This window comes from Euprymna scolopes, chromosome 45 (assembly GCF_053919585.1).
Source record: "Euprymna scolopes isolate OS-2025 chromosome 45, ASM5391958v1, whole genome shotgun sequence".
NCBI lineage: Eukaryota > Metazoa > Mollusca > Cephalopoda > Sepiida > Sepiolidae > Euprymna > Euprymna scolopes.
In genome coordinates, this window is record NC_136526.1 from 58,899,188 (window position 1) to 58,911,285 (window position 12,098).

Genomic DNA, 12,098 nt, shown 5'->3' on the forward strand with positions numbered 1-12,098 from the left:
CAGTAGTTTAAGCAAGTTCAACCCAGAAGCACATATAGGGTAAGTAAGGGTCTTCTGTGGAGAGGTCCCTTCCACATGGAAAGCCATCTTTGATATAGGCACATATTCCATGTCCATGGCGATCTTAGGGGTCATATTTGGAAGTTAAGTTAGAGTATCCTTTAATTACGAACTTCGCCAGTTTGCTTAAACCAAAATTACTTTATTATTTTTCAGACCGCTTCCAGAAAATCTGAACTGCCTGTATGTATTGTTAAAATCCTCAAGCATATCTTTGTAACCTTTAAAGAAAACATACTGCTTAAGGTTCAAATATTTTTTAAATGACAGGTAATTATTTCAATTTGTAAACATGTTTATTTTTTAGATTGTTTTTATTGTTTTAATGGGTGAATTTTATTTTTTTGAATTGTAAATTTTTGTACGGTCAATTGATTTTAAAAGCACAAACTTTATGAATGTTCTGCTCAGAAATTAATATTGTCCGTAATATTTTGAAAATAAAAAGATGGAATCATGAAATTTTAAAAAGATAAAGTAAAAAAATAATAGTGAATTTTGGAAATAGGGATTGATACTTTATATACATCTGAAGCTGTTGTTTTTCCTGAAGTGCAACAATTCCCCGGCACAGCCTCTCAGTAATATTTTTGAAGCTCTTGTTTAATGCTATTCTGTTAGAATTCTTTCAGATTTGTAATTGTCATTTGTGTAGTATGCTAGATAGTTGAAGAGTAGTGGATGATATATATTGAGTGTTTCAAGAGGAAATACACCTTTCTTCTGAGAATAATGTTTGGGGCGTTGTTTTTTTTTTAATAGAAAACCGTCTAATTTCAAAATCTCTTATTGAAGCAAATAATTGAAAGCATAACAAGTGTAATGAAAAATAAAAACCTTTTAATTATTATTCAATTACATCTGCCTGCATCATTTCATCTAATTCGAAGTACATCTTTACCCCATTTTTCTTAATCCATCATGGCTTTTATCACACTTGTGTTGAGATTCTCTGCAACAAAGAAGTCACGGTGCAAAGACTGACGTTCTATTCCTACTCTTAATCGAGCAAGCCATTTTACAATTAATAGGGAGTCATTAGCTGTTCTTAAACCTTTTTAAAACATAGTTCAGGTTCGTGTCTAAGTTCTTTAAAAACACTATTTATTACTAACAGCTCTGTTCTCCTATTCACCAGAATTCTATAATTCTTTCCCTCAATTGTAATCAAAACAGAATTTGATATGCCCATGTTACCGACTATTTGCACTGGTATGCCATTTTTTCATTCGTCGGGCATTGCAAGAATGGAGCATCCCTGGTTTCCCTGGATATGCTTCTTGCAGAATCTCTGTATGTTGGCCATCTTGACAAAATATTAACACTTAATTATCTATCTGCCTCTTTTTTTTTCTCTAGTTTTAAATCCTAGCTCCCTATTCTCTACTTGGTTTCCTCTTTTACATTTGTCTACCTATCTTTGGGAACTATCTGGATTTAAAGCTTAACCAGAATCTGCCGTACAACAACATGGTCGGTAACTAACGACTAAGCTGGGGAAAGGCGCCAATTTCGTTCTATTTGTAAACGCTACGGATGACTGTGCCAAGCATCAAAACATGTGCAGTGTTCGTGATGCCCCTAAATCTGGTCGTCTTAGAGTTATTTCTTACAGGGAAGACAATGCTACTAAAATCCGCAGACTCAGAAAAAGATTTGAAACTGCTCCACAAATCAAACAACAATGCAATCTTGTCAAAAAATGCTCTCTTTCTACAGTTAAGAACAGGTTGAAGGAATTTTATTTGCGAGAATATGTTTCAAAATGTGAGCCAATGATTTATGTAAAGATCAAAAAGCGCCGTCTAGTCTTTGTCAGATGCAATGACGATCATGACTTTTCATCTTGGGCGAAAGTGATTTTTAACGACGAAAGCAAGTTTAATAGGTTAGTAATTCTAGACATTATGTCTGTTAAAGGAAGACAAAGAATTTAATCCTAGGTTCACAATTTCAACGCTGAAAGGTGGTGGAGGTTCAATTTTGGTGTGGGACGTTATTAGTGCCAATGTATAATTCTCCTATTCAAACAACTGCCAATGTCAAGAGGATCCGTGAAAAGCATGATATTCCGTGTTTGGATTGGCCTGCACAATCTCCAGACATCAATCCTATCGAAATAGTTTGGCATTACATCAAGCAACAGCAACGCAATGATAAAATTTCATATGTGCAAGAACTTTGAATAAAAATTAAAGAGAAGTGGAATGCCCTTTCACTGGATTATTTCCGCAGACAAATTTAAGAGACCCCCCCAAAAAAAAATTTGCAGGCTGTCAAATTGAAAAAGGGGTATGCTACTAAGTAATGACTAGTTCATTGAGTTCCTGCTGTATTTGTTTTGCATTAATGTTCTAATGTTACATTTAAATAACAATTTTCAATTGTGCAGAGTTTCTCCTTTTTGCCTTGTCGATTTGAAGTTATTTATTCACATTGACGTGAACACTAGGATGTGTAGCAGAAACAAATGGAACCTTTTTCTTCCTCGAACCAATGCCTCTCCCCAATGCTATTTGTAGAAAAATCATGTTGTTAAATCGCGTGAGGAACGCCTATTCAATAAGGCACGATTTTCAACAATGGAAGCATAGTGTCCTTCAATGACTATGTGACGTTTTCAATTTTTGTGCCACGCAAGTGTTCTGGTCCGCCGATGCTTTTGAAGTCAGCAGCATGATGGCGAGAGTAAATTTGTTTTTTTAATGTGTTTCATGCGTGTTCCGCTAAATTCTGATGAAAATCCACCAGTTTGTAGGAAACTCGAATAGGAAGACTTTTTTTGTTTGTTTTACGTGTTTGAGTAATCTGGACAACGTTAAGAAGAATCATCAATGTAAGGAAGAAAGTCTCGCATATAATTTGCTGCATTTTCTGCATATGTTCACAACGTCGAATGGTTGACCCACTCAAACAAGACCGATGATGAGGGGAGGTTCTGTCATGATTTCTCCATTGCCTATGACCTCACTCAGATTGTTCAGGAACCTACCCGTGTGCCCGATAATGACGGCCAGTATGCGAGCCTACTAGACCTTTTTCTCACAACTTGCCCTGAACTATGTTCAGTTTCTGTTCTGTCGCCTCTTGGATCTTCCGACCACTCTGTTGTATCAATTAAGATAAAAATGAAATGTAATAAGTCCCCAGACGTACCTCTTCATCGTACAGTATATCGATACACTAAGGCTGACTGGGATAGCTTCCGTACATTTATATCTGATCTACCTCTGCATTCCATGTTTAAAAAGGATGTGTCCTCTATAGTATTAGACCTAACTGAATGGTTAATTGTAGGTATTGACCATTTCATACCCTCTAAAAAGTTTCAGCAAAAACCTAACAGCCAGCCATGGTTCTCTCCAGAATGTGCTGCTGCCATTGCGCACAGAAATCACTTTTTCCACTGCTTCAAACGTAATAGATGTATGGAAACTAAAGCCGTTTACAGGACTGCCAGCAACCATTGTAAGAAAGTAATAAGGAACGCAAGAGAGTTGTATGCTCAATCTGTTAAGTCCAAAGTAGCTGAGCAGCGGCTTGGTTCCCACCAGTTTTGGCAAATAGCAAACAGAATCCTGAACAGAAGCGTGTGCTCCATCCCAACTATTATCAATGGACCTGAGGTAATCTCGTCAGCATCAGACAAAGCCAAACTCTTTGTCAAGAACTTTGCAGCTAATTCTACCCTTTGCGACCAAGACCGCCAACCCCCAATATTTCCTCCTGTATCAGAAAACACGCTATGTGATATACGTATATCTGTACGTGATGTTGCCAAGCTAATCAAAAACCTTGATTCCAGTAAAGCAACTGGCCCTGATGGTATTCCAATTATAGTACTCAAAAAACTTCAACCTGAACTAGCGCCCATACTTACAAAACTGTTTAAACGTTGTCTTAAGAAGAATAGTTTCCCATCTCCCTGGAAAATCTCATCAGTATGCCCTGTATTTAAGAATTCAGGTGATCGCTCATCCCCCTCTCAGTACAGGCCAAAAAGTCTCCTGTGCGTCATGAGTAAGTTGCTAGAATCTGTGTTAAATACAGAAGTAATCAACCATCTCAACAAAAATAACCTTCTTAGTGACACTCAATATGGTTTCCGTTCTGCTAGATCTACAGCAGATGTCCTTACAGTTATATCGCATAGGATTAGCAAATCTCTCGACGGTGGCAATCTTTCTAGGGCAATTGCTCTTGACATATCTAAAGCCTTTGATAGGGTATGGCATAAAGGTTTACTTCATAAGATCGCTAGCTATGGTATAGCTGGAAAAGTCTTCTCAATTATTAAATCATTTCTTTCTGATAGGTTCATAAGAGTAGTAGTTGAGGGGCAAAAATCAGAAGCTCTCAGTATTAATGCCGGTGTCCCTCAGGGATCCATCCTGGGCACAACTCTTTTCCTGATCTACATTAATGATCTTCCAAATCATATCCTTACATCATTTGTAGACATTTATGCTGACGACACTACCATTTATGGTACCACATCTAAAACAGTAAACGAGCAAGTACTCTCCAATTCTCTCTCCTCTGATCTTGAGCATGTAGTACAATGGGGAAAGGAGTGGCTGGTTACTTTTAATGCATCTAAAACCAAGCTTCTCTCTTTACATCATCAACATTTTAATCCACATTTGTCATCAATTGAAATGAATGGCTCTCGTCTTCAGGAGGCCTCAAGTTTTGACAAGCTTCTGGGCTTGACCATTACTCCTGATCTTAAATGGAACACGTATATCAAATCTGTTGCCAAGGCCGCTGGAAAAATGGTGGGATCTTTCTATCGATCCAGTAGATATCTCACTGCTGATGCTATTCTCTATCTATATAAGAGCCAGGTACGTCCAAGGATGGAATACTGTTGCCACATCTGGGCAGGAGCTGCTAGAAAGGACTTGTCCTGCCTTGATAGAGTTCAAAATAGACTTCGTAGCCTCGTAGGAGATGTCCTTTTCTCCTCCTTACAACCTCTATCTCACAGAAGAGATGTTGCGAGTTTGTCTCTGATGTATCGTTATTTTCATGGAAAGTGTTCAACTGAGCTTCAATCTATGGTCCCCCCTCGCCAAACTTTCACAAGAAACACTCGTCTAGCTGTAAACACTATCAATAATTTCCCCTACTCTTTATCTGTGCCTAAACCTAAACATAGATTCCATGAACAAAGCTTCTTTCTTAGAACTGCACGCCTGTGGAATTGTCTTCCGTTTTCCTGCTTTCCGGCTGACTACAATATGGTTGTGTTCAAGTCTAAGGTAAATAAGTTCTTGATGAGCCGTTCCATATAAGTTATTAAATTTACCAAATTTTCATTACTAATGATTACTATATTGACCAACTTCTACTGTACACTCTTTAACCCTTATCCTTGAGTGGCCTCTGGGCCTTGATAATGTGGTGATGCCTTTGTAAAAAAAAAAAAAAAAAAAAAATATTCTGCCAAGGTGTCATCTCTTGTAGTAAAGACCTTTTGAATGGCGAGTGCCACTACTTGTAAGGTACCATCGAGTTGAGGAACAGAAACTTCGCATATTATGTGTATGAAGTCCGGAGTTGAGAGGCGCCGACTAGTTGTTCCCATGAGGGAAATGATAGGCCGCTAAAATACATATATGCCAGGTTCGAGTGTGTGAATCTTTTATAACGTCCGTTTATTATTTCTTGTGTGTCATTCCAGATTCTGAAAAAGCAGGGTCACCACTTGTTGCTGGACTTACTTTGAGACCCACAGTCTCGCAACAAATGGAAACAGAAATATTAATAAATGGGTGTGAGGCAATCAAGCAAAGATGACTGAGACGAATGGATAAATTAAATACATTTTTTTAAATTGTAAATGAATGAAAAGAGAAGATAAGAAAGTTTCTTCTTGATTGAAAGTCTCTTCCTGCGACTAAGGTAATTAAAAAAAAATCTGTAATGAAGAAGACAGTTCTTTTTAGGAAGAATTAAACAATATAAAAATCCCTCACTTACATTAGCAGAGAGATATAAAAGGGTAAAAAGTTCATCTCCATGTGGAAGATTAATTCTCAAGTATGCACGTGTTTAATGTCTATACGGACGGAGATCGACGTTGATGTCTACAGCATGCTGCTCAAAGGTCGACTGATTCGTTTGGCTGCAAAAATGCCCTTTTTATAGATTCCAACTGGCTCCACCTTCAGAAAAAAATTTTATGAATTGGTTTTTCTCAGTCTGATTGGAAGAAAAGAATAACATCTGTGTGACATAAGATGCCTTCGACTACATCCACGTAAACAGACAAAGTTTAGTTTATATGGCCACAAAATTTGCGTGTGTGCAGTTGAGGTAATCTTAATGCAGTTGCACACATGTACAACTGGGTTTTGCAGTTGTGGCTACGTGAGTTCTTGAATATAAAGAGAGTTGTTTTTGTGGGGATATGTTTCTTGAAAAGCGGATATGTTATCTTGAAGTTCCATTTAACCTGGCTGCTGCTAACGAATAATGCCAAGGTCATTCTTCTTAACAAAACTTTTATTCTTTTATGTGCGAACAAATTGACTACACCTACAGACATGGTAAAAATCTTTTTTAAAACGTTAATGGCTAGGTGTGTCAGAATTTTTTGGGAATTTTTGACACCCCAAACACAAAACTGCGAATAAAATATACAAAACTCGTAATTTCTCTTTTAAAAGTGGTTTGTTTTATTTCTTTATGGAATATACTTCCAAAATAAACTATTAAAGTTTTTTGAACAATAATAGAAATATTATTTTATATTAAAAAAAAACAGCCCCGGCAGCCATTTTTTTACGTAATGAAATCAATTGAATTTTACAAGTTAATTTTTTTTCAATTTTTTCACTTTAAAAATCTATAAAAAATTTTCTACTGGTTCAATTTTTGCAATACTTGAAGGTTTAATGCGAAATTTTATGCTTTTTTCCAATAAACTTATAGTATTCTAGACAAACATTGTTTTTAATTCAGCCCTCCCCATTTTGAAATGTCTATTAAAATGAAAATAATTAATTTCTCACCTCAGATTTATATATCACAAATTGAAGATAATTGAATAATCTAATTTAAAACAAAATAAGAATAGTTTACCTGTAAAGTCAAAAGTTTAAAATCTTTTTTTAACCACGTTGATTTTTTTAAGTGAAACCTCACATTTTTAAAATGTTGTCCTGAAAAAATTGAATACCTACAATTTTTTTCTTCTTCATTCAATGTTTTTTTTGTTTTAAAAAATCATTCCATAAAGTAAAAATAAAATACATTAAATCAAAAACTCATGTATTTCTTTGAGAGAATAAAAAAATGGAAAATTGGTCAAGTTTGTTTAAACGGCAAAAACTAATAAGTGAAATATGATCATTTTTCAAGTACGGTGGCCAATTTGACTAACATTATTTTACAGCAAACACATGTCAGAAATATAGAGGGGAGCTTAATTCTGGCGCTTTTAGGCCAGCGAAGTCCTCAGCCTTTCTTCAAGCTGTGACCATCTGATATCGCAGTATTTTAAATCCTTGCTTAAATTTTTTTATTTAAACAGTACACTGAACATAAAATATAAATATGGATAAATTCTTAACAATGAAGAATAGAAGTACCCATTGATTAGTATTTTTATAGGTAAGTGATTTTTTGGAATTTAGAGAGATTTATTATATTCGAAGTAATTAAAATTCGTTGATTTTCTTGACATCTTTTTTTAAAGAAAACCGATGTAAAAACTCCTTTTATTGAAACAAATTTTTCAAGTAGTTATAAGCTTCGAAAAATAAGTCTAATTATGCAAGTTTTTATCATGATTTTTAATGGCGATTTCTGACACTGCTAGTAAATAAGAAACTGACATGTATTATTTCTATTTTTGTTTAGTATTAGTTTACATTAAGTATCCGTTTCTCACTCTAATTTCTTCATTACTCTATTGTAAAGCAAGTGTTGCCTAATCACTAATTGCACTGTGAATATTTGTTTTTAGGAGTAGCCCTAATTTTAAATAAGGTGCTTCTATATTAAAAAATACAAACAGTTTATAATAAAAACATGTATTTCGAAAAACAGCTGCGTCATTTTCCAAAAGTGACGTCATGTGTTGACGATGGTGTGGGGGGGGGCAGAAACAAGCACAATTATGTTGCTTTTTAAAAGTATTATGTAGGCCGCTAATGATTACCAAACATTTATTTTTAGGTGAGTTTGGGGTGTGGTGAATTAGTACCTGTTCATTCACCCAAGCATTACCAAGCTTTTTTCTGTTTATGAAGAGGGGATCTCAGTAGATGAGTTGGCTGAAATTGTGCATCAGAACAGATACTACACTTTGATCTTAGCCAAAAGGTCAAGTAAGTCTAATATAGTTTTCTACCAGGCATTACCTCGCCTTTAAAAAATACAAAATAACCGACACAGCATATATCTTAAAAGGGAGAGGATATGGAGTAAGTCCCGGAAATGGCTGAAGCAGTTTACGATCTCAAAAATACTTTAATTTATATATATATTTTAAAGGAAGGGGAAATATGGAGTAGGCCTGGAAACGGCTGAAGCAGTTTACAATCTAAAAATTACTTTATTTCACATATATTTTTAATAGTGAGGAAGGGGGATATGGTGTCAGTCTAATAAATTGCTGAAACAGTTTACGATCTCAAAATTACTTTATTTCATAAAAGACCGGGGGAATGTGAAGTCAGTCACAGAAATGGCTGGGACAGTTTATAATCTCAAATTTCCTTTATTTCATATCTATTTTTAAGAGAAGGGGGATGATATGGAGTCAGTCCCGGAAATAGCTGAAGCAGTTTACGATCTCAAACTTTCTTCATTTTTTACATATTTTTAAGAGAGATGGGATATGGAATCAGTCCCAGAAATGGTTGTAGAATTTTACGATCTCATATTTACTTTATTTCATATATATTTTTAAGACGGGGAGGATGGAAATTGACATACGGAATACAGACTATGCTGAAATAATAGCATTATTTAGAAAGCCATTCTTATAATTATTTTACTCATATATGTTTATATATCTATAATAATGCACTATATATTTATTGGTGTTTCTATAAAAGTTAACCTTTTATTTACAGACTTGAAATTTAATATATATAATTTTTTAATTACAAGACAGTAACTGTTTAGAAACAATACAAAACTCACGTTTTTTACTTCATTTCTTTAAAGAATTTAACATTACATTTAATATGTACAATATTTCTGTTCATAATAAATGAGAAATCTGCAATGATCAAAATATAATATTTATGTGTATATCTTTATTAAAGGCACAAAGAAAAAACGGATATACACAAATCTTAGATAATGGAAGAATCCTTAGAAAACTACATCTAAACTCTAGTGGAGTGAGGCCGGAAGGTGACTTCAAAGCAAGTAGCTTTCTCCCTTTTGCCCCATACAAAGTCGTGAAAGAACAAATACCATGTAAAATAAAACGTAGGTGGAGGTGGGGGGGATTAAGTAATATAGAGTAAGAGAGGATGAAAATGATAGAAACTTAGTAAAATTATGACTAATTCGATTAAAATAAAATTTTCTTTAGTCTTCAATTCTGAAATTTCTTTCAAATACTTGCTTTTAAAAAAATATCACAACAGTTCATATTACTATGCAAAATAAAAAATCCTGTTTCTATTCTACTGAAGTCTAATTTTGGTAAAGATCTCTCTTCCCCACTACCGTTATGATTTCATATTTTAGTCTATCTAAGTCTATATGGCATAATCAAGTTGACACACCAGTTCTCACTAGATCACTGATGTTAAGCAATGTTGAGCCTGGTTAGTACCAGATGGGTGACCATTTAGGAATTTAGGAATATCAAGAGCTGTCTCTTTCTATTTGATGGAATGGTCATTACTGACCAGCCGTGGCAGTCGTTTAAAAGACTGCCGGCAGCATATTAGCGTTAGGGTTAGCTGCTCTCATATTTTTAATTAAGATTCGAATGTCTTCATGTGTAGCATTGGATTTGACTGCAAATGCTTTGCCACATATATGATAAGAATATGAACGTAATTTTAAGTTCTTTCTGCTAAATTAGCCTCAGAAAAGATGGAAGATATATTCTCACAAACTTAGACTCTTGAAGACAGTGTCAAGTTGCCATTCAAGTTCTATGAAGAGTGTTTTCTGCAATGTTTTCATATTTTTTATCAATATATATTTTAATGTAATTTTTTTTTACCACAGACTTCATATGAATAACAACTCTTGTTAGAGTGTGTTTCCATGTGTAATTAAGCATTGGATTTGACTGCAATGGTTGTGTTACATATATTACAAACTTTGCTAGTAGATTGTTAAATTTCAATTTCTATGCCGACTGTGTTCTCCAATGTTTTCCTATGTTGCCTCAATACATATTTAAATGGTTTTGTTTTATCACACAGAATGATAACAGTTCCCGTGTCTTCATATGTAGTTTAGCATTGGATTATTCTACAAATACTTGGCCATATATTACAAACTTATTAAAAGTCAGGAAAATAATTTTCTCTCTCTCCAGTTGACAATTTAAATATGTTGTAGTATTCCTTTCTTGTGATTTATGCTTTAATTGGAGTTAACAGTTGAACTCTATATGCAACACGTAAATATTCGAATTTTCCATTAAATTTAACCATTAAAGGTATCTCCCCAAGCATTAAAATTCTCTCTGTCCCGTGTGTGTTTGCATGTGTCTTGTTATATTCGTTTGATGTTCAAATGCTTTACCACAAACTCTTCAAGAAAAAGGTTCTTCTCCAGTGTGTGTTCGCATGTGCACCGTTGCATTTGTTTGACGTGCAAATGCTTTACCACACACTTTACATGTAAATGGTTTCTCTCCAGTGTGTGTTTTCAGGTGTCTCGTTACATCACTTTGTTGTGCAAATGCTTTACCACACACTTTACAAGAAAACGGTTTCTCTCCAGTGTGTGTTCGCATGTGTCCTGTTACATGATTTTGATGTGTAAATGCTTTACCGCACACTGTACAAGAAAAAGGCTTCTCTCCAGTGTGTGTTCGCATGTGTCTCGTTACATCATTATGATGTGCAAATGCTTTACCGCACACTTTACAAGAAAAAGGTTTCTCTCCAGTGTGTATTTGCATGTGTCTCGTTACAACATTTTGATGTGCAAATGCTTTACCACAAATTTCACAAGAAAAAGGTTTCTCTCCAGTGTGTGTTCGCATGTGTCTCGTTACAACATTTTGTTGTGCAAATGCTTTACCACACACTTTACAAGAAAACGGTTTCTCTCCAGTGTGTATTCGCATGTGTCTCATTACATCATTTTTATGTGCAAATAGTTTACCACACATTTCACAAGAAAAAGGTTTCTCTCCAGTGTGTGTTCGCATGTGTTCTGTTACATGATTTTGATGTGCAAATGCTTTACCGCACACTTTACAAGAAAAAGGTTTCTCTCCAGTGTGTGTTCGCATGTGTTCTGTTACATGATTTTTATGTGCAAATGCTTTACCACACACTTTACAAGAAAGAGGTTTCTCTCCAGTGTGTGTTCGCATGTGTTCTGCTACATGATGTTGATGTGCAAATGCTTTACTGCAAACTTTACAAGAAAAAGGTTTCTCTCCAGTGTGTGTTCGCATGTGTCCTGTTACATGATTTCGTTGTGCAAATGCTTTACCACAAATTTCACAATAAAAAGGTTTCTCTCCAGTGTGTGTTCGCATGTGTACCATTACATGATTTTGACATGCAAACGCTTTACCACACACTTTACAGGAAAACAGTTTCTCTCCAGTGTGTGTTTCCATGTCTTGTTATTTTTTTTATGGGCAAAGTTTTTACCACAAACTTTATAAGAAAAGGTTTCTGTTTTTTTTTTGTTTTATTTTACTTCAGTCAACGTTCTCAGGTATCTAGAGGCCCAAAACCTGGAGCTAACACTTGAAATCTTTATGAGATACGTAGATATTCGACTGTGCCATTTAAGTTCTTCACCTCTCAAACACAGAGTCAGTAAAGAAATTGTGAACATAATTTTCCTCTCCCCAATTAACCATT

At 34.9% G+C, this 12,098-nt stretch overlaps 1 protein-coding gene across 1 annotated transcript; it reads right to left on the bottom strand.

Moving 5' to 3' along the window:
• Positions 1-5,506: 5,506 nt before the first annotated feature.
• Positions 5,507-11,857, bottom strand: LOC145269757 (uncharacterized). The gene has a single exon (XM_080125487.1). The coding sequence runs from the start codon at positions 11,846-11,848 to the stop codon at positions 10,805-10,807; it is 1,044 nt and encodes a 347-aa protein (XP_079981613.1). The 5' UTR covers positions 11,849-11,857; the 3' UTR covers positions 5,507-10,804.
• Between the last annotated feature and the right edge of the window lie 241 nt (positions 11,858-12,098).

Bases quoted from the DNA above. Each gene is read 5' to 3' on its own strand.
- LOC145269757 (XM_080125487.1), bottom strand. From the start codon at position 11,848: ATGGAAACACACACTGGAGAGAAACTGTTTTCCTGTAAAGTGTGTGGT.